Raw genomic sequence first — 23,995 nt, 5'->3', positions numbered from 1 at the left:
ATCTAGCTAACAACTGTTTACAATTTAAAAGCTAATCCATTTTACCCACAGTTAACTACACACACACACACACACACACACACACACACACACACACACACACAGAGGCATGGTGCGAGACATATTTCCCCATCAACTGGGCACTAAGCAAATACGAGCACATACAAGCACACTGCTGGTACACCTGGAAACTTAACTTCTGGGAGGGAGATGGAGAATGTACCCTTGGTGTGATAACAGCCAGTTTGGGCTGACAGCCTGTTACAACCAAAGCCTAAAACCAGAACTCATCCCCCCCCCCCAATCTAATTACAATAGGTAGACTCGGGTCTTACAGTAACTTAAGGTGCAGGTATCTGTGAGTGGTGACCGCAGGAGAGTTCCTGTTTTCACTTTGCTTGGAAAGCATGTGTTCAAAAGCAATACTGTATAATGATTTCCTCATGCTATTAATGAATATGTGCTCAGGTTGAATAAATACTCATGTAAAGGAAAAAAAAAGTACTACCGAAGAGGATTTTACTCTACACTGCATACATAGCTGATAAAAATTATAAGATGTTTTAATGTACAATCTATGTATAGAATTGCAGAGAAAATATGCCAAATAATGGCCTAAAAACAATCCAGAGCCATGCTGGGGAGCTCTTCCATAACTCATGTTTTAATATATATACACACAGTACTTCCAGGTTATAGAACTCAGGTGTCAGAGGCAGCCTAACCCATGCGGGTTCTCCTTCAATTTCCTTTATGTTTACTCGGACTTGCATCATTGCCAATGCAAAGCCACTTGCTAAGAAAGCATACCATCTTCTAACCCACCCTATCCACACTAATTCAGGGGTGCCTGGTAAAAGGGAAGCAGGAGAACACAGTGTATCACTTGCATATAAACAGCAAGAAACACCATGTTCAAATTCACTGCTAAGAGAAATACTAACAAATATTCTTATTGCTGTTGCTCTGGAATTTGCTCCTGTTTATACTCTGGGTAGTCCTACTGTGCCCCTGTTTCTAGTAGTCCTACTGTGGAACCCACAAAGCACAGAAGGCAGTGTGAAGGACCGAGGGAAACTCTCAACTGATCCCCTCTCTGATGAAGAGCATGACCTAACACAGTTCCTCACCTTCGAAAAGCGGAATGACCAGAGTAACTGATCAGAGCGCTGCTGTAGGAGATGACTGTGGGTATATAGGTAAAGTGCATTGCAGGGTTATAAGATACTAAAAGTAGAACCGGAGAGTGTAACACTAGGAACCCTGAGGCCAATCCTTCAACTGCCCCTTGATCTATTGAGGAAACACACAACATAACTGTCTACTCGCACTGACTTCATGGTGTATACTGGGCCAGAGCACTGGAACTCCATATGAATCCACACATTGCTAACTCATGATGTGGAGATTCTGTTTATAATCAAGATATCCTGAGGTGAGGAGACTCAGCAGGTTTGGCCAGTAACAATCATTTAATCACAACATATACAGAATCTCCGTAGTTGAAATTTGGAGTGTGGAGACAACCTAATCGGGTTTCGGGTGTTCATAGGAATAATGCTGTTCCATCAAATATTCTTAATTTCCTGGCTTTATAAAGATGATCTTCAATATAAGAAGCAAGCCCTGCTGATGAGTTGGCGTTAGTTAAGGAAGCGTGTGGTCTATTTGGCACATTTTCGCATTAATTCAGAGGGTAGTTCCTGAACCAGTCGGCGTCAAGGAATTAAAAAGAGTCTCAGAGCAAGAGAGAAATGCATGGAGCTTTCTTCTGTCACGAGTGAGTCTTCACCTCTGCACAGCCCCTGATGCATCATGGGAGAGGGAAGAAAGAAGAGCTCTCGAGGTTGCTAGATAAACCGTTTCTGTTGTCGTTCAGCTGAGAATTATCATCTGCCATGCCAGATGAAGAGAGAAGGCAGCATGACTGTGTTTTGATGAAGTTCACCACCTAACTGAACATCTGGAGAGAAAGACGCGCAGCTTACAAAATACTCGCTCACTAAAGATGGCGGCAGAAAACACCAGTGGTTGGTTTTACAAAACAGAAAGTCCAGCTCTAGAGCTGGACTTGACTGAAGACTTTGGCTGACACCTTAGTGGGAAACACCCTCCAGAAGATGAGCCGAGATAGAAATCCCGCAGCCCCCATGACACACCATGAATACAACTTCACAAACCCCATGAGCACACCACATATCATCTGGCCCTGCTATATAGAGAGACAACCCATCCTGACATCTGCACTCCCATCCTTAATGGAACCCTCCAGAGCCAGGCAGCTTTCCGTTATACCAGGGTGGCCTGATGATCCTTAGAACATCGAGTATTAGAGGACTTTCGGACAGTATGGCTACAAATAGCTTTCTGGCTTTTCTTCGACATGTGGGGTATGTCCCTTTAAGCATGCAACACTGTGCACTGAACATATATGTTCTGATATAAACATATCTTTGACCATCCACTCCTAGACGGTAGGGAGGTTACTTTTGACCTTGACTGAGACATATTTTTTTAACCTACCTTAGAGAAGCCATCACCAAAGTTACCTCTCCATTTTTGTTAACATATCAAATCACCCTATTTTCCGTATCAAGGGACAACAAATGGTTTCTAGTCTCAAAAATATAACTCTGCTCTTGCTTATTATAAAATATAGCAGAGCAATTTATGACAATCTTTATCACTATTAACATCACACCTCTAAAATATATTTGTTCTTTTCCTCTCAGTAAAAAGCTCTTCTCAACTATAATAGAAACAGACAAACCACAATGCAGTGTGAGGGTAATAATAAAAATTAAAAAAAAAAAAAAACAAAAACCTAAAGAATCAAGCGAAACACTTTGAACCTCCGGCTGTGGAGATGGCTCAGTGGGTGAAAGCATGCGGCATGCAAGCATGAGGTCAGGAGTTCAGATTCCCCAACACCCACATTAGAGCCTGCAGTACCAGAGTCTGCAGCCCAGTATAGCATCAAGGCAGATTCCTGGTGTGGCCAGACTCCTCAGACCAATCTGGGAACTAGCGAGAGACCCTATCTCAAAAGATTATGGAAGAAAAGTGAGAAGAAGAAACTCACTATCAACCTCTGGCCTCCATATGTATGTGAACTCACATATCACATGCTCAACACACACACACACACACACACACACACACACACACACATTTTGACCTGACATATTCAACCAAAATATTTCTAATACTAACATAAGAATATATATTTGTGTTTCGTATCAGGAAAAAAAAACAAAATATAGCACCTTTAAATTTGTACATGCACATGAACAATAAACACAGGCAAAAATGAGGATATATACCTGTAATCCCAGCAACCAGGAGATAGAGATGTGAGGCAGGGGGATTAAAAGTTTCAGGAAAGCCTGGGCTACAATGCAAAACCTGGTCTCATGAAAACAAAATAAACAGGGTTAGGGAGGTAGCTCTTCCCATGAAAGCATTTGCCCCAGGGTGAGCCCCCATCTCTCTTTTGTTCTCCCTCCCTCATTGTCTCCCTGATAATAGTAGTAAATAATAATATTTTTTAAAAATAATTGGACATGGTGGTATATGCTTTAATCCCAGCATTTGGGTGGCAGAGGCAGGTAGATCTCTGTGAGTTCCAAGGCCAGCCTGGTCAACATAGCAGATTCTAAGACAGCTACATGGTGAGACCCTGTCACAAAATACATGTAAACAGAAACAGGATATGCTTTAAATACATAAGAGATTAATAAGTATATGTTTTCTCTATTTGGCATTTTTTCCCTCTCCTTAGCATAACTTCATGGCTTATTAATTATAATTGAGTTGAAAGACTTTTTAAATTATTGAGTTAAATAATCTTAGAGTTAAAAATGAATGCAGAAATCAGCTATTGTGACTATATACATTTGCTGATAAATAAATAGTACAGGAAACCAAAACCAACAGAATCAATGACTTGTTAGAAGTAAAACATTTCCTACCCGCTCCCCCATCTTATTTCTTCTTTAAATTAAAGAACTTTCTGATAATACATTCTGTTTCCTACTATGTGCAGAATATCTTTTATATACAAGATTCACGGTTTGCCAAATAATGGCCCACAGGCCGAATCTGGCCCACCATCTGCTTTCACACAGCCTGCAAACTAAAAGGGGGCCCATTTATTTTCAAAAGTTACCGAGGGAAATAACAGAAGGACCATTCCAGGAAATATCAGAATAGGTGGGACCTGATGTTCTGGGTTCATAAACACTTTCATTAGTGAACAGCTATGGCCTTTTCTAACACACGGCCCAGGCTTCCAGCAAACCAACTCCCTGTGAGGTAGTGTGAATATTAAGGAAACTTACTTTGTCACCTCGTAAGGTTTACAGATTTTGAAATAATATGACTGGGTGTGGTAAAATACACACCTGTAATCCCAGTACTTGGAAATCTGGAACAATAGAATCAAGAAGTTGAAGCAAAATAATAAATAAATGAATAGATAGATAGATAGATAGATAGATAGATAGATAGATAGATGATAGATAGATATAGACAGAGAGATAGGTAGATAGATAGAGATAGATGAGAGAGGGAGATAGATAGATAGATAGATAGATGAGAGATAGATAGATAGATAGATAGATAGATAGATAGATAGATGATAGATAGATATAGACAGAGAGATAGGTAGATAGATAGAGATAGATAGAGATAGATGAGAGAGGGAGATAGATAGATAGATAGATGAGAGATAGATAGATAGATAGATAGATAGATAGATAGATAGATAGATAGATAGATAAAATCCAATGATAAGTTGGGATTTTTTTTTTCAATTTAAAGCAATTAACTTTTTGAACAAACAGCTCCGGGACCGACCACAGTTGTGCCGTCCAGCTGCCTCCATACAGCCATCTACTCCTAAAGAAAGGCTTTCCACACCCTGGAGTAACAACATAGCAGGTTTTCGCTTCCTGAAATGCAGTCTGTCAACCACGCTGACTTGACAGCTAATTTAGCAAACTTCATGAATTGTGCCATGATATTAAAGATGGCCTTCTGCCTAGTATAAACTTACAGGTTGAATCACTCTTTGTAAGCATTTATTAAAGTAATATCCACAAAACAGAAAAGTCACCTAATTGTTCTGCACTGTTTTATTTGGCCAACAGTTAAACAGGACAGTTGCTAGGGCTTCACTGTCTTATAGCGGGACAGTACCCCGAGAAGCAAGTTTTGGTCACTAAAGAAAGGGCACCAGCAATGGTAGCAGTATCTCCTGTTTCACAGCCTGTGTTGTCTTCAAGAGTCACCTTTATCTAAACTCATGGCAATTTAGACCCTCAAACAAAGAAATAAAAGGCTTGGCAAACAGTCATTACTTTTAACAAAAGCAATGGACCTAAGATAGGCTATTAACCTCCTTACAGCCAGGTATAATAAAAGAGCCAATAAAGAGCCCACTAACTGCCTCCCACCTTCAGAAGTTAGGGCATCTGGTCTTTAGCCATGATAATCTCCCACCCATCACAGGTAATTTACACATAAACTAAGAGGAGTAGTAACCAAATGTTAAAACTGAAGAACGAATGTATAAATATCATCACTAAAATGCAAGCAATAGTTTGTGTTGTCTTCAAAGCCCCAAGTGTCCTACAAACTTCACTTTCCTTGAAGGGCTGACATGCATCTTTGAGAATAAATGCCTCTTAAATCTACTTGGAGACTCAATCCATTATAATAAAGAAAAAAACATAAATCATGACTGTTATCACCAGTTCTCGATTAGAATGCCAAGATCATTGTTCAGTCTTGGCTGTTTGCCTGTCTTAGGCAGCAGAGAAGTAAATCCCCGAGACTAAGACTTGCAGCCGCTGCTCTGAGCACACCACAGTGCCTCATCACATAGTCACTGCCGAGAACACAGAGGTATGTGCGCCCTGGTGCCTGGAGGTTAGCAGTCCCGGCTTGTCTGCTTGCTCTAAGCATTAAATATTTAATAGCATATTTCCCCTTAATGGAACCCAGGCCCGTCTGATCAGTCACTAGGATTACCTAGTAATGTAGTCAAAGTTACAATATGGCCACCTCACATCGGCTTTGTAATTAGACAATCCATCACTTTATTAATTCAAAAAATTGCTTTCCTTACTACTTGATAGCCAGCTGCGGTAGTGAAAGCCATTGAGCTCATCAACAAAAAGGCTCTAAAATCTCGTCTGAGGTGAGCCCGAAGCCATCAAGTGGCAAACGCACGCACACCCGTGACCTTTCAGAACGAGACGTGACAGTCTGCCTACAAATTAGACAGCGCAGGGCACGGAAGTCACCCAACACAGGCACAGCAGCACAAGTGGACTGAAGACTCTAGACTGAGCCTCAGATACACCAGCATCAGCTTTGCTCTTTTTATTGCAGTCTCCCAGAGAATTAAGAAAAAAGAAAAAGTACTTAAAAGAAATGGTTACTCAATGCTTTTTTTTCTTTCTGTCTATTCTTTACTGGAATTATGAGGTAGCTTACCAGCACTCTGAGCCTTAACAGTGCACACCAACTAAATGCAACTTACAATTTGAATGAGTCCTGTTTAATTTGACCTTATCTCTAATGTCCCTCAAAATATTTAATAAATATATCTTCTTGTCTTATTAATCCACAGGATTTTTGTTATAACAAACTGAATCCTCCAATTAAAAAAGTAAAGAGTTTGCTCACAACAAAACAGAATATGAAATTTCAGTGTCCTGATACCAATATAAAAGTAATCACCTTCAAATGTCCTCTTTCAAATTCATACAGCCAGCATACACTGCAAATACGACTAAAAGCGGGAAAAATTACATTTTATTAAATTAAAAAATCATATTTTAAGATGGCAGATATGCCTTAAAGTATAAAAATGTGACCAGGAGTGTTATTGTCTCATTTGAAGGGGGAGAGAGGAGGAAACATCTTTCCAAACAGATGTGAAATTTCTAATGAAAACAATTCCATGCCAGCGGCACAGCACAGTGAAACCCGTGCTGCGGAGCTCGGGGACACTAACAAAAACATATGTTCTGTGGGCAGGAAGGTCGTTGTTATTCTGGGGCTTCCAATTTAAAGTCTATTTCTCGAACATTCTGTGTAACCCATTCAGTTTCTACTTTATTGCTTAGATATTACTCTGTTTCTAATCAGTCAGAATTCATATTTAGAAAAGTTACAAATCTAGAATAAAAGATTGATTTTTTTTTTCTGGAACCCTGAATAAACCCCTAAACAAATATTTTCTGTGCATTAATAGAAACCTCAAAAACTGCTTACAGAAATTAGTTTAGCCAACCTATAAACAGTTCCAATAATTATTATAAATAGAAATATTACATGTTGTAGTCCATTTCAGCAAATTATCATAACTGGGACACGTATGGTATAGTTTTCACCTCTTCAGGTCCAAGTCTGAAACCGAGCTCATTCGTTACCTACTCCTTACAGCACCTACAGAAAGGCCCTAAGTCACTGGGGTCAGTGGGCTGCTGTGAGTGAAGGTAGATGTGGATTTTTGCCTCAATAAACTCTGGACTAAAACAAAAAACAGCTTACGAGGGCGAGATACTATTTCCTGTCTGTGAAATGTCTTCTCATCAAGACAGGTAATTCACAGCATCTCGAGAGACACCGCCAGCTCTGAGCACGGCAGTGAGCAACCAGCTGAAACTCTGGTTTACAACCAGTGGCAGCCTGTGCTCGGCGCTGAAAGACGGCACTGGGAGGCATAAACGCTGACATTTTATACTCAAATACCAATAACGCAGGGAGGCGGGGCAACAGCAGTAGACATTCCCAGTATGTGCCTACCAAGCAGCTTACAGTTAGTCTTCAGTTTTACCCACAGAGGAGATGATACTACTATTCCATGCACACACACACACAAATGCACAGATAAACAAACACAAATCAGGAGGAATTCACTTCCTGGTTGGAGAAGATGACTTAAATGTCATGCCACATGGTCTCCTTTTAAATTTGTCCTCTCAGTGCTGCAGAGACGGCTCGGGGCTTCAGAGCACTGGCTGCCCTTCCAGAGGACCCAGGTTTGATTCCCAGCACCCACACGGCAGCTCACAACTGTCTATAACTCCAGTTCCAGGGGATCCGGAACTGTCGTGTGGCCCACGTGGGCACAGAACACATGTGGTGCACACACATAAAATAATCACATGAAAGAAAATGTTTAAGTAATGAGTCGGGCCTCTCGGTGGCTGTGCTTTTCTCATCTCCTAAGTTAATAACTGCACTTAGTGTGCTCCTTCTCTGTCTTTGGAGCGAATGTTTAGGGGCTCAGTCTGAAGACTTCCTTAGAACTCTTGCTCTTCCCGGAAGAATTCGCCTCAAATCCTGACTAGAAACTTGACAAGGAAATAAACGGACAAGAGAAATGTGTGGAGCGGGAAGGGGCGTTTATCAGCGATGGAAATGGCAAACACCGGGCTTTTGTTCCAACTCTGACTGAAAGTGCCTCAAAACTGAGCCTCTCTTTCCACAGACTACCATTCTCGGTCTTCTCCTGTGGAGGCCAGTGTGTCCCCAAGCCTCAGTGATAGCCGACCAGCTCTACCACTCATGGCACCCAGCCTTTCAAGGCCAACCTGGACAATCTGCCAGAGGGTCAAACCCAGGTCGGTTTCTATTTCCACGTGAGGGACCTCTAATATCTGAACTGCAAAAAAGAATCTGTTCTGAGATATCTCGAGCTACTCTACTTTATGAGCAAGCTACGGAATCATCAGGAATGTATCACAGGGGAAACGCCGAAGATCTGGATGCTAATTGCTGTTCACGCCTGTGCTTATGTGTGGGATGGTGCCGGTGCTAAGTGGCAAGTGACAAGGAAGAGGTTCTCACTGTGACCCACAAAATAACTAGGGTCTCTAGAGTGTGAGGGGAAACCTTGCCAGGCAAAAACTAAGACTGTAGAAAGAGAACCATTCTGCATTCTAAGAACCTAATAGGAGGAGGCCATTATTCCTCCACCAAAAATCCCAGACGGCTCAACATCTAAAGTCACCAGAAGAGAAAGCCCTCAGGGATTAGCCTCTACTACTGTGTCCTCTACTAGGCTCAGCTTGAACAAACACGATGAACTCCTACCAAAATATTCTACAGACTTTTGGTGACAAAGACCAAGGCTAAAACAAAAGTTTAGCAAGTCTAATGGTGACACATAACATAATCAAATACAAAAGAAAGAGCAAAAACAAACTAGCACACACAGTCTTTTTACTGAGGCCAGGAGAAGCCCGGTTTCAAGGACCAAGGAAGACAAATGCCTGCGGAAGTCCCGTGAACTGAGCTTGAGTGTGGCATGCAGAAGCAGCCTCCTGCAGGGCACAGACTGTGGTGGCCGCCATGTGCTCTCTCTCTGACTAACTGTAAATGACAATAAAATGGGCAGAGGACACGAGGGTGAAGAGAGACTCTCTGTGGTGCCCTCTGCCCAAGTCCAGCATCTGGAAAAGGCTCGCAGGCTCTTCTAAGCACAGAGTTTGGGATTGAGAAGCTCCTCTCTGTCTCTCTGTCTCGGCAGAACACTAATTAGCTTGATTAAGATCATTTTCCCGAGAAACCAAAGGCCAGAGAGCAAATGATTTATAAGGAGAACAGCCACAGGTGACACTTAGGCAAAGGTCAGGACCCTTGGGTTCATTATCCGCTTTCCTCTGGCATTTACTGAAGTACATTTTAAGACAAAAGTTACAAATCTGAGCCCAAATATTCTTTAAAATCTCAAAGAGATATGTTTCCCTGTGTCTGTGCACACACACGGGCACGCATTTGTGCAGTGTGGATTCTTTGGTCGATACTCAGGAATCACCCACCTTGTTTTTGTTTTTTTTTTTTTTTTTTTTTTGTTTTTTTTTTTTTGAGACAAACTCTTTGGCTGAGATCTAGGACTTCCTGACCAGACATCACTGGTGGCCTCCCAGACACACTTGCCACCATTGCCTACGCTCTGGACTGCGAGCATGCACCCCACAGCCTGCCTTTTGTATTTGTGCTGGGGTTGGAAGGGAGGAGCTTCCACTTGTGTGTACAGCTCTTCTCCACCCGAGCCCTCCCCCAGTCTTCAACGCTCCACTCTCATAGCAAGCACACGTACGAGTATGTGGGAAAGAGGAGAGCTTACTATTGAAAGTTTGTCCGAACAAATCACCTTTCATTGCAATGCCAGAATATTCCTCACACACAACATGGAAAAAGGCTCATAAAATAAATGTGGTTAAAATTGTTTAACAAAGCTAGGTGTGGTGGTGCACACCTTTAATCCCAACACTCGGAAGGCAGGGGAAGGTGGATCTCTGAGAGTTCCAGGCAAGCCTGGTCTACAAAATGAGTTTCAGGACAGCCAGGTCAAAAAAATGAATGAATGAATGAATGAATGAATGAATGAATGAATGAACGAATCTATTTATCTTAAGGAGCCAAGCAATGATGCCTCACGCCTTTAATCCAAGCACTCAGTAGGCAAAGGCTGGTGGATCTCTGAAAATTTGAGGCCAGTCTGGTCTACAGAGCAAGTTCCAGGTTAGCTAAGACTACGCAGACAGAGTCTGTCTCAAAAAAACAATACCATAAACAATGGGAATAAGGCATTGACTCACATTTTAAGTATAGCAATATTTAAAGCCATTTTATATGACCATTAATTGCAATTAGTCACTTTATGGAAGATTTTTCAACAACAAAAATGACACCTCAGGACAGTCACATTATTAATGTGAGAAATGATACATCAGCCATCATAAGACAAATGCTGCTGTTTCTGTGTTTAACATCAGAGAAGCTGTGTGCACTGAACATATAAAATTACCAAAGACTGTAATTTTTCAAAAACATATGAAACAAACAACCAGAGTAGCCAGCATATTTCAAATCAACTTTAAATCGTAGACAAACCAGAATATAATGCTGTGGATCACATTATCAGAAAACCATGGGGCATACTTTATTGAATAAACATAACTTTGGGGGGGAAATAAACTAGAAGAAATCTCTAGCACTCCAAGTAATCACATTTAAATTCTTACAAAATGGGCAGTTTTGAAAGCAAATCTTAAAATAAGCACAGGATGCTATAAAATGTGTGTTTTACAAATCTCAAGGTAAGTGGCAAGGCTGCCTTCCGATGTAAAATGTGTCGACCACTGAAAACAAACGGAGGAAGACGCAGGTCCAGAGGAGAGTGGAGCCCTGGGACCCTACCATCCCCCACCCTGCACCACTGCTGCCTGCACCGAAGCAAACTAGCAGAAGGGAACACCCAGCTCCCACTAACAGACCACAGAAGAAACAGCAAATAAATCTGTTTTCTGCCCCTAACCTAGGAGCTCACTGATCTGCTCTTAAATTAAATGTTTAATCAGAAACAGTTGTGCTTCCCTGTCATTTCAAAGTCAGTTAATCAGAATAGATTCCAATAGATTGTTTCAGCTGGCTAAAACGGCCAACATGAAGAATCAATCCAATCATAAAGAGCAACCCTTCAGCAGAAAGTATGAAATATACATGCTGTGTTCTTTTGAGAAAGGGAACAGATTCTCCGATGGAGATATTTGCAGTATTGACAACGAATGATCTCCAAGTAAAAAATACCGATCAAACAGGAAACTGATAAAGACTTTTTTAGTACGGACCCCACTGAACAGTCATTCCATTTGTTGAGATGCAGAGTGATCAGTGGTCTTCGGTGCCCCATCAGGGCTTAGGTGTGTTTGCAAGTGACAAGAAACGGGGGGGGGGGGGGGGGGGGGCGCACGACTTACAGCATCGCCAAGAGGCAAAGCTTCAAACTTACTTTTGCAAAGGCTTCAAAAAGGTCGAAGGAAGGCGGCAGCTGAGAAGCGTCCTGTATTTCTTCTCTCATGAAATGTTGAAATGTCATTGCAAGTTGCCTCAGGCCCTCTTTCTTATCTTCGGTGAGTTTGCTAATATCTTTTTTGTAAAGAAAATAAATAGTATAATCGTGAATAATTCTCAGGTGTTCAAATACTGGCTATTAAGCACGATATTTCCTGATGTTCTACCCTGACAGTCTCATTCTTCTGACATACAACTCATGATCCATATTACAATGGTTAAATTCTCTCCAACTTCATCCACAAAATATATCAAATGGCTATCAAAAAAACAAACCGATGCAAATACAGGTTTTAATAATATAATAAACCCAAATTAGCTGCACATTGCCAGATCTTTTACATTACAGAGCGCAACTCTACCATCGTAAATCCTAACTGAGTCAGTGAATTTAAACTGACTTTTCCCATAATAATTCACAAGTAGGTCACAACTGACTGGTAACCAGTATTATCTGAAAGGTTAAAAAGTAAGGAAATGAGATATTGAAAGTTCAGAAGAAGTTTAAGCACCTGAAGTTTGCCACATAAAACATGAACCCTAACAGAAACCTGGGTGACCTGAGAAATCAGAACCTCAAGGAATTCCCAGGTTGGACAAACACGGGCAGGCCTGGAGGCAGCCTGGCTTCTCTTTATATTTCTGCTAAAGAGAAAGATTCCAGACCCAAGAAAAGACCTACAAGTGACACAATAGTTCTGTAATGCTTCTGGATACAAAACCAGCATAAAAACTACTGAGACTTTTTACACATTTGCAGAAAACTTGATGACAAAAGAGAAAACACTTTGAGTCACAACTGTGACCCCCAAATGAATCATAGATGAGAGGAGGGGAGGGAAGAGGAGGGGAGGGGAGGAGGGGAGAGGAGAGGAAACAAATGGTGAGCCCATACATGACAAATACTCCCACCAGAAAGTGGGAACTGAATCGATGAGATGCCAGCTCTCTCCAGTTACAATGGTTATTATCCAAATGCCTAACAGTAAATTCCGGCAAACATGCAGCGAAACAGGCACTCCTACACAACATCATACCGCCATTGCACGGAACAGCTCTGTGCCAACAAGGGTCTTCTGTCCACCTTAACTGCAGCACTGTGTCCAGTACTGGATGAACAGATCAAGAAAACACCGCACATATTCGCAGCAAGATACTGCCCAGGTGTTATAAGCCAAGTGCCAGAAGACACACATTCTCATTCACATTAGGAAGTTTTAAAGCATTTTCTAAGAAGTTTCCTTTCTGTTGCTGTGATAAAAACATTCTGACTAAAAGCAACTCAGGGAAGAAAGGGCTTATCGGCTTTATATTTCTGGGTCAGTCAGAGGGAAGTTGGGTGAAAACTGAAGGATGGAACTCGAGGCAGAAACCATGGGTGAATATTACTTGCTGACTCACCCTCTGGCTCACCCATAGGCTCATGATTAACTCAGTCTTCCGTGTACATAGCCCAGGACCACTTGCTCAAGGAATGGGCTGGGCTCTTCTACATGAACTAAGAATGGAGATAATTCTTCACAGACATGTCCACATGATCCAGATCCTAGCAAATCTCCAATTCAACCAGATCCAAGCAAATCTCTAATCCAACCAGTTCCAAGCAAATCTCCAATCCAACCAGATCCAAGCAATCCTCCAATCCAACCAGATCCAAGCAAATCTCTAATCCAACTAGATCCAAGCAATCCTCCAATCCAACCAGATCCAAGCAAATCTCTAATCCAACTAGATCCAAGCAATCCTCTCTAAGGCTTCTTCTCTCAGATGACTCTAGGCTGCACCAAGTTGACAAAGTTAAAACCAGAACGGAAGAGAATGTTACTGAAGTGAAGCAGTGATCATCAGAAGGGAGAAAGGACAGAGAGAAGTTGGCTGAAGACAGGCTGGAGGACAGGTACCAAACACAGTCAGCCAGGAGGAATCAGACGCTATTCTGTAGCACACAGGTTTAAGTCCTTACTAGATAAAAATAGTCTAAATGTTCCCAACACAAAAACACAATAAATTTCTGACATTCTGATACCACCATTACTTATTGTGTACTTATGCTGAATCATTTCTACTGAAACATTTCAACTTTCAGAAGGTCCCCAATTCATACAAACAATACTTTTTTTTTGAAATGCAAATGCCAATTACCTTAATTTTACTGTTATATATTACATATACTAGATCCCATAAATTTGTATAAATACTTTATGTATCAATTATATTTTTTATAAAAAATACACAGACTTCTCTAAAGCTAATATGACTTCCTTGAACATTGGTTTAAATTATACTACACATGCCATATTAAAGCTAAGAGTGAACCATCAGACTAATAACATCTGAGAACATTGCACCAAAGGCAATATAATGGCTTGCTACTGAGCAGGGCTAATGTTAATAGTCAAATTCAGTGTAAATGGTGTTAATTATCTAGCAGTAGTACAAAGAAAAATGACTAATTAGTTCTCTATTAAAACTTGAAAAGACATCAAATTGAACTCACACTCTTCCTCATGTCAGGTTTGCATATTTTCTTCCAATTATTTGTCCAATAGAACAATTAACCCCTGATTTCTTAAGTAACAATTTATTACCATTGGCACCTAGGGTCCAGAATGGTAGGTAAACTGTGTAACAAATGTAGTCTACCAGTTCTAGCTGGTTTGAGACTGGAACCACTTACAAGCTCAGTGAAGAAGAGCCATGACTACACAATAGCAAAATAACCCTGACTGTGTGTGACCCCGTGTCTAGGAAGCCTTGAGGCACCCATGGTGCTATTCCACAGCCACCACAGCTCTTCCTTGGGTTACCAGCTCAGCCCATTCTAGCACCCCATCCATAAAATTATTTTCGTTGCTACTTCACAACTGTAATTTTGCTACTGAGTAGTGGTGTCTCAGCTCCTAAGACCATCGGAAACACGTGTTTTCCAATGGTCACCACCCACAGGTTGAGAATGGCTGTCCTAGACTGAACCTATGGAAAGATGAGAGAAAATGGGGTGGGGAAGTTCAGCAGATAACTGATAGAATTAACTCTAAGAAACTAATGAGACAATTCTCTCTTCTTTCTCTCTCCTCCAGCTGAGCAAGATGCCCAATGGAAAGGCCAAGAGGAAGAAGGTGGCCCCAACCCCTACCGTCATCAAGAAACAGGAGGACAAAGATGTGATCAATCCTTTGTTTGAGAAAAGGCCCAGTAACTTCGGCACTGGGCAGGACATCCAGCCTAAAAGACATCTAACACGCTTTGTCAAATGCTACATCAGGCTGCTGCAGCAAAGAACCATCCCCCTATAAGTGCCTCAAAGTACCTCCTGCCATTATCCAGTTCACCCAGGCCCTGGACAGGCAAACAGCTACTCAGCTGCTTAAGCTTGCCCACAGTTACAGGCCAGAGACAAAGCAAGAGAAGAAGCAAAGGCTTGTGCTGAGAAGAAAGCTGCTGGTAAAGGGGGTGTCCCAATTAAGAGACAACCTGTCCTCCAATTCAGTCGCCACCTTGGTGGAGAACAAGAAGGCTCAGCTGGTGGTGATTGCCCATGATGTAGATCCCATTGAGCTGGTGGTTTTCCTGCCTGCCCTGTGTCTAAAGATGGGGTACCCTGCATACATCAAGGGAAAGCCCAGGCTGGGGTGCCTGGTCCTCAGGAAGACATGCACCACATTTTCCTTCACACAGGTTAACTCAGAAGACAAGGGTGCTCTGGCTAAGCTGGGAGAAGCTATTAGGACCAATTATAATGACAGGTATGATGAGATCCGCCACCACTAGGGAGGCAGTGTTCTGGGTCCTAAGTCTGTGGCTTGCACTGCCAAGCTAGAAAAGGCAAAAACTAAAGAACTCGCCACTAAACTGGGTTACATGCACACTAAGTTTTCTGTACATAAATATAGTTACAAAATTTAAAAAAAGAAACTAATGAATAATCACTTACTGGACTCCAGATCATAAAATGAATAAAGTCTCTCTGATTCTGAGGGTTTTTCATCCATCTGTAAAGAAAAAGTGAAAATACCAAAAACAAGGTAAGTGCCTCAGTATATAATTATGTGGCTTTGCCTACACTTGGATATTCTGATGACATTGTTTGTTTGATTGATTGTTTTGAGACATGATATACTGCTACATCACTATGTAGCACTGGCTGTCCTGGAAAATACTCTGTAGACCAGGCTGGACAGGATCACTCAGAGGTCTTCCTGCTTCTCTCATGAGTGCTGGGATTAAAACTGAGCCACCACACCCATCTACAATTACATTTTTTAAAGATTATTTTTATATACAACTTTTCTTCATAATTTTTAAAGCATCTATTTGTGTGTGTGTGTGTGTGTGTGTGTGTGTATGTGTAGGTCAAAAGGCAATAGTCAGAAGTCAGTCCCCTTCTCCCATCAATGGGTGCAGAGTTTGGGTCATCAGACTAGATAGCGAGTACCACCACACCCTAGTCATGCCTCCAGATCTCTATGACACTTTTTTGAAACTGCTTAGTAACAATTTTAAAATCTAATTTGCAACTTCACCTGAGCAGTTTTTCTCCAAAAAAAAAAACTCCTTTATAAGAAGGTCCCACACTGCACACTGTCACAGTCCCAAAGTTTGAAGTGAAGAAAAAGGAAAACAAAAATTCGAAAGTCAGTAAGTGAAGAAACCAAGTTAACCCTGCAATAATCAGAGATGTTTTATACTACAACCCTCGGGGAAAACTCTAGAAGCTTCCTCAGGGTAGGGTTCCAGATTCTGCTGTATTATAGGGGACAGGACTGTGGAAATCATAAATCCTGTCTCTTTTAGAAGAGAGAGGAAGAGGGAGAAGAGGAGGAGGAGGAAGATATTGTCAATTTAATATATTATTATCTAATTATGTCCTCATTTGAAAAGACAATGAAGGTTCCCACATACATGCAGTGCATTCCTGAGAAAAAAGTTACGGAGGAAACATAGTGACTACTAGTTGCTAATATCCGTCACCTCAAGACTCTATTCAAGAAAGAGATTGTGCTGCCTCTATTGATAGGGACTGTGCACCTCACGGCCATCAAGGGAATGACTAATAGGAATTTCTTATCTTCGCCCACTGCCTGGGATGATCCACCTTCACAGGAGTGCAGCCCCAGCCTTAAATGTGAACAGGAACAGCAACTGCTTTTATCAGATCAAACCCAGGCACCTTTCATGATGTTACTCACCAGTTTGACAATAACCCTGCCCAGAAGTCTCACAGAGTCTGGTGGATACCTGGGCTTGCAGCTTTTAAGACATTTGCATTCCCGCTTGTGGTCCGGCCAAGCTTTTTTCTGTGAAGACAAGAGAGGGAAGGGCATCAGAGAGGAGAGTCAACCTTCATTCCAACCAGTTTTGAACACTGAGAATCATCAACGTTAATTTATTTTCAACAGGAAAAATAGAACCGTAAAATGCAAAATTCATTTTGTAACACTGCATATGATCCAGAATTTAGTCTTTGTCAGGAAAGTAGCCATTGCACAAAGGCACAAACACCTTGGCTTCACGCTGTCCTTTAAATTGTGCTCTGGTCATTATAAGGCTGGGAGACTCTACAGTAAGAACCAGTGGGCCTTTCTTAATACTTAAACTCAGTATTTGGTAATGTATATGACAGTATTGTAAAGAAAGAATCACCCAAAGCTAGAAAAGTATATTATGGGGCTAGGGGAAATCCAAACAGAGAAGCTAGCACTGTGAGTTTTGCTGTAAAAAGTCAGATATACCAAGTGGGCCAATAGATTCAAAACTATAAAGACTACATGTTGCCCTCAAAGGTATCTGGGAAAGGAGCTAAACCATAAATATCCTGTCTGCTAAGGACAGTATGAGGTCATACTTATGTCCTGGCTTAATTATAAAAGATCCCTTTTCATAAAAGTATGTAGTTTGGAAGACAAATGTTCTAATCTGCTGGAGAGAACAGCTAGGTCAGGGAGCTAGGCCTCAGTGGGCTAAAGAGAAGGGTGAGAACCCCAAGGACAGGACAACAGCCAGAGCAAATGTCTCTTAAGTTCCACCGCAGACATATCTGATGCCCCACACATAAAAATTATACATCTAACTCAGATTGTGTTCTGTTGTGATAAAAGACTTCCTCTGTCAGCCTGGCCAGCCTGCTAGGAACCCGGGGTTAGGGAAACACTGTTTGCAAGCTCACCACCTTCACTATCCACTCCACTCAGGACCATGATGGCCACGCTCCGTCATCCTTCATTCCATGCTTACACCTCACTCACATCTCAGCGGGACTAGAAGTGTGAGAAGGAGCTGAGCATGAAGCAGCCCTGGCTCAAGCCCTACTGCCACCAAGGGGAGGGAAAGGCGAAAGAAGGTGGGGGGTTGGGGGGGGTGGACCAAAAAGAAAACAGCCAGGCACTCACGAGGCTGAAGAAGACAGATTAGGAATTTAGGGCCATCTTGACTACATAATGAGTCCAAGTCTAGTTGTGCTTCATGAGATAATAAATGTTAAGTAAGAAATAGGTTGGCACACATCTTCAACCCTGGGTTGCCTCATCCTGCCTTGATACAAAGGTTTGTGTCTAGTCTTATTGTAACGTGTTATACTGTATTTGGTAGACGTTCATAGGAAGCTTGCTCTTTGTGGAGGGAGGAGAGAGTGCAATGAGGATGTAATGAATGATGATGATGATGATGATGATAATAATAATAATAATACAACTAGTTATGATCAGCTCAGACTCTTGGCAGCCAATCACATCTCAGAAGGTGGCCAATTAACCAGTTAGGCAGCACTGGTTTAAATAAATTAGAGAATTCTCGTCAAAAGTAACATCTGGTCTTTAGCATAATTAACAGTTCTCTGTCTAAAGAATAAACAGACAGTAGGAAAGGCGGTCCTTGGTTCTACTCGTGAGTCATTCCGTGAGAATAGCGAGCATCATGCTTATCTTCCCACTGGTTTTAGAGGATCGTAGATGGTCACCGTTTTTCATCCATCCAAAAGCAGGATCAAGCCATTAGTCATAAACACAGAACACGATCATACCACTTGGAACTGTTTCCTTTCAGATGGAAGTTTCTCTGTACTCCATTTCTTCTAATCACAATGATTAAAAACTCGGTTTTTAAAACAAAGTTTTCTCAGACCTGCTGCTTGGACTCTTTACCAGTAAGTTTACAAATATAAGCCTACCAGTGAGTCTATTAAGCAGTGCCATGTGCTAAGACACTCAGAAACACTGGCACTACCCTCCCTCTACAAACTCACCTTAGTTGGGCCCTCGATGGCACATTGGACTTCAATGTCCACCGGTTTCTCAAATGATGGCAAATTCTCCTATACTCTCCCTCTACTGCCAACCAAGAATACAATTAAGTTTGTTCACAACACTGACTGGGATGTTTTCTGTTCTCATAAATCAAAATTAACAACGCTATACAACAAGCACAAAGTATCTTGGGCGATAAAGGGAAAGCAAGCGTCATGCTATGAAGCAAAGACAACAGGAGATTTGAGTTTCGGATGAGAAAAGAAAATCCAAATCTGCGCTGGAATGCCATGTGTCAGGGCATTCTGGACTCAAAAAATAATTTTCAAAAACAAAACAAAAAACAAAAAACAAAACAAAACAAGTCTCTGTGACTCTTACAGTACTTACAACTGTTAAAAATTAATCACCTGAGAAGTTCCCAATGAGGACAGTACCAATATTAAAGAAGGTTGCCCTGGAAACTGTTACTTTAATTTGGTGTGATATTGCGGTGCATGACGGACATTTAATTAGCAGAAAATGAGGATCCAGACCTCCCATGGAGGACGCTTCCACAAGAGAAAAGCTAATCCCGAAGGCAACACAAGTCCTTCAGATACACTGTGAAGGTAAGAATGTGCTTCTAATTGGCTCAGCCTAGAACTAGACCTTGGTTTGCTTGTTTTTGCATCGTCCTTACAGCACTGAACTTTGACATTGTCGAGTCGAGGGAAGACTGAGACTCTTCCTAAAGTTAGTCAATGTTTTACAAAGCTGGACCAGCTGGACCATAGCTCCCGCTTCCTCAGAGTTGCCAGTCCAGCAGACTTCCCAGTATACATCTGCTCTTCCTTAGCACAGGGGCTCTGTGTATTTGCATCAGCATAAATTAATGATGACTTCCAGTCTGGTCGTGGCTAACTACTCACATAGCAAGACACGTTATTTTTGTTAGTCTTCATTTTCTTTCCCCTTATAAACATACAAATTTGGTGCGGTAGGGCACACCTTTGATCTCAGCACTCAGAAAGCAGAGGCAGGCCAATCTCTGAGTTTAAAACCAGTCTGGTCTATACAACAAGTTCTAGGACAGCTCAGGCTACACAGAGAAACCCTGCTTTCAAAAAAAAAAAAAAAGGAAGCTAGAGTAAATAATAACAGATATACAAACTTAGGTAGACTGCATTACCTATATAATTTCATTTCAATATAGTAGAGGGGGCAATAAACATAATTATCATAAAATGTGGGTCTGAAAAAGGCTAAAATTCTCAAGCCTAGAATAACCAACCCTACATGAACCAAACACATGTAGAAATACCTTATCTGCTTAAATGCCCTAGGAAGTACCCTAGAAGCTGTGTCTGTTCATGAGTAAAAAATGGATATCGGAACTCTATTACATTTACTTGTTAAAGTATTGTGCACCTGTGTACGTATAGATGTGTGCACGTGCCCACGGTGGATGTGTGGAGGCCAAAGAACAGACAGCTTGCAGGCGTTTGTTCTGACTATCCACCATGTAGCTCTCAGGCATCAGGTTTGGCAGTAAATGCCTTCAACCATAGGTTATTTCCCCAGCCTCTGGACTATTTTAAATCACTGTAAGGCATTCAATGAATGCCTTACACCACTCACCACAAGGGGTCCCTAAGAGCAAAACTCAAAGTAGGTGATTTTCCCTGCAATCTGCAGACAAGGAGAGTTGAAAATTTGCATTCAGCTTAAGAGTACTTGGTAGCAAAAGTGAGTGTTAGCTCTACCTCTGTGCTTGAAAAGGCCCAAGGTTGGACCACAGGTCCCCAAAGCTGGAATCTGGGAATGTAAAGTAGATGTGGAGCAGGCTGTCTAACAGCGAAAACTGAAGGGCATCGATCAAATTCTTGCATAAAGGTTTCTTTTGAGAGCGCAGGAGATTCGGTGACAGTGTGCTGTGCCCGTTCAAAGTGTCCCTGAACCCCAAAAGACACCAAGGATCCGATTGCACTGCACGGCAGGACGGAAGGGTAAAGCCTCCCAGCCCAGTTTCAAGCAAGATTTATAGAGGCGAGCAAACAAGCAAGGAGGTGTCCAGCTTAGCACACATATGCCTGGGGGGCTATTATTACCCTTTAGCTTAATTGGCTGGTGCTGGGAGTCAAACCATAGACTCAACTTCTGCTTTCCTCCTGATTGGTGGTTGTTAGGGAGTGACTTGTAAACTAGTGTTAGGCACAGGCTAGTCAGGGAGTAATCTTGTTGGATAACTCTAGTTTAACCTTAGGTCAGGTTCTCTTAAGAGGGCGCCTGAACCCAAGATGGAGTTGGTCTGGTCTCTCAAGAGCAGCACAGTTTTCTCACTTCAATGTTCACAGCACACATATCCAAACACAGCAAGAGCCCCTCCCATTGACCCTACTCAAAGGAGAAAAACAAGGCCCTAGATGAAGAAGAAATGAGGAAGCTAGGAATGTCCACAGGGCACTAAGTTACCACAAAATAAAACAGCTAAGTCATTACATCTTTAGCAATCATAATATCTTGGTTAGCCAAAAACCATATAATATGAGGCAAAAAAAAAAAAAAAAAAAAAAAAAAAACACCAGGGTCCCAGAGTAAGTCACTGTCATCCATTACAGGGTTCAGAAAACTACAACCTGTGTAAGTCAAATCTCTCTAGCCACATATTTGGGACGTTAGACTAGAATATAGTCACTCTCACTCTCTTCATGCTAATACAGAGATGAGAAAGGTCTCCACCAAGTCATACGGCCAAGAGTATTTATCACACAGCCCTTCGTGGAGAAAACATTGCCAAATCATGATCTATGGAGAGACCATAACAATAGGGTCGATGCTGTGGGATGCATAAAATAAATTAGACTCTTCCACGGATTTCTAAGCACAGCAGAAATCTCTATGCTGGGTTAACCAAAATATCAACAGCAGGTTCTATGTTAACCTAGTATAAAGAGCATTTTACTTCCCTGACACAAGTAACTGCTGAGTCTAATTCCCAAAATCACCACTGCTGGGGTGGCTTGCCCACATCAGGAAGTCCAAATGATGGTAAAAAAGAAGGGGTGCAGAAGCAGTTCGGGAGAAGCACCAGGAGTACCACAGCCAAGTCTGAGACAGGCTACTCTACCACTGGAAGACTCCACATGAAAGGCTGTGTAGCTGATAGAGAAGGAGACTAAACCATGACTGGGCCGTATTGGGGTGGGGGACAGAAGGAGGTAAACAAAAGCCCATATTGCTTATGTGTCTTAAAATATCGCCCTACTACTGGCATGATTTAGGCTAAGCAATGAAGAGTTAAGGTGTAAAGTCCAGTTTAAATATGATGCTAAGGCCTTCTAGACCACTACAGTCTTCTAGGTGGTCTGACTCTTACACTGACAGGCGCTTTCCATGAATGGGGGCATGTGACATATGCCTGTCATCCAAGTCCTCAGAGGCTATTGCAGGAAAGTCTTAGTTACGCTATCTTGGGATGTACGAATCGAAGCCAGTGTGGGCCACATAGGAAGTCCCTATCTCAGAAAACTAAAAGCACAGGGAAGAAGAGAAATGGGATCTCTGCGAAGAAAATGTTTAATGAAAGACCACAAAAGGCAGGAAAATGATGAAAGGCCAAACTAGGAAAGGCACAAGAAACAGAAAACAGTAACAGATGTGACAGACCCTGATACAGTATAACAAGAATCACTGTGAATGCCAATGGTCTCCAGGGACCAGTGAGGTTGTCATGAGGGACCGAAAATGAAACTCTGCAAATCCAGCTGGGTGTTGGTGGCGCACACCTTTGGTCCCAGTGTTCTAGAGGCAGAGGCAGGTGGATCTCTTTGAGTTCAAGGCCAGCCTGATCTACAGAGTGAATCCAAGACAGCCCATGCTATACAGAGAAACCGTGTTTCAAAAAACAAACAAAACAAAAAAATCAACTCTGCAAATCCTATCAGCCTGAGATCTGAAACCCAGCTACTCCTAAAATAAAGAGGCTTAGCATTCTTTAGTAGCCCCCATTGGAGTATGTACGGTATTGAAAAAAAAAAACTGATAAAATTACCCTGTGAAAGGTTTACTGACATAGGAAGAGTTTTCTACCAGAAAAATAAATCAAATCATTTGATAACTACACACAAAATGCTGACCCAGAAACATGAATCATGCGTGTAAGAAGATATATAATTGTTAATATGAAATAGAATCTCTCTATGCAAACGTAGCGCCTTTCACAAGATCATAATCGGAAATGTGATCTAGAATCTGGTCATGTGATTTGTTTAGCAATGAATTCCATTAGAAGTGTAAATATCAGAAGTCAAACTAAGTCCAGAAAAGGCAAAATCATACTTGGAGAGCTTGCTTGAGATTGATTCATTAGCTGTCAACATGTGACCAGCTTTACATTTTGAACAGTTCCTAGGAAGAAAACAGCCTGTTCTTCCTTGTCGGTCTCCGGATCATCTGGGATGGTCCATTATGTCAATGAGGAGACGGTTCCCACTCTAGGAAATAACATGATGGATATCCCACCGCCAGACACAGGCAGGAGCTCAAAGCCACCAGAGGAATAAACAAATCTTGTCAGGGTCAGGAACACTGTGTGCACAGCCGTGGGTAGTGGGTGGACGGAATGAACGAGTGTATAAGAAACATGGAGCAACTGGCTTCGCAGCCTACTGCATGCACAAAAAAAAAATGCTATCTCTAAAAAACAGAAGTAAAGGGAGAGGACATCCACTGTCTCATTCCCGTACCTTAATTTCTACAATGAAAATACGTTCTTGTGTTTTATGTTTAAAAATGAGATGTATGTGCTGATGGCAACGACAGCATTCTTTGAGCAGGAAGAATATGTTGCCCCCTGAAAAATGGCCCCCCAAACCTTTCTCAGACAGAGTGCTAAT

General features: G+C 41.8%; 1 protein-coding gene across 1 annotated transcript in view; it reads right to left on the bottom strand.

The window, feature by feature from the left end:
* The window catches only part of SMYD3 (SET and MYND domain containing 3), a 522,821-nt gene that overhangs the window by 404,719 nt on the left and 94,107 nt on the right, over positions 1–23,995 (bottom strand). The window contains exons 3-5 of the mRNA XM_080922774.1: positions 17,067–17,174; positions 15,812–15,869; positions 11,816–11,952 (exon numbers count right to left, since the gene is read on the bottom strand). Of these exons, the coding sequence (XP_080778900.1) occupies positions 11,816–11,952; positions 15,812–15,869; positions 17,067–17,174 (303 nt within the window). The remainder of the gene's footprint in view (positions 1–11,815; positions 11,953–15,811; positions 15,870–17,066; positions 17,175–23,995) is intronic.

Source organism: Micromys minutus, assembly GCF_963924665.1.
Source record: "Micromys minutus genome assembly, chromosome: 1".
In the NCBI taxonomy this organism is placed as follows: Eukaryota; Metazoa; Chordata; class Mammalia; order Rodentia; family Muridae; genus Micromys; species Micromys minutus.
Note: the sequence above shows the minus strand (reverse complement) of the source record. Positions and strands in the feature narration are given on the sequence as shown.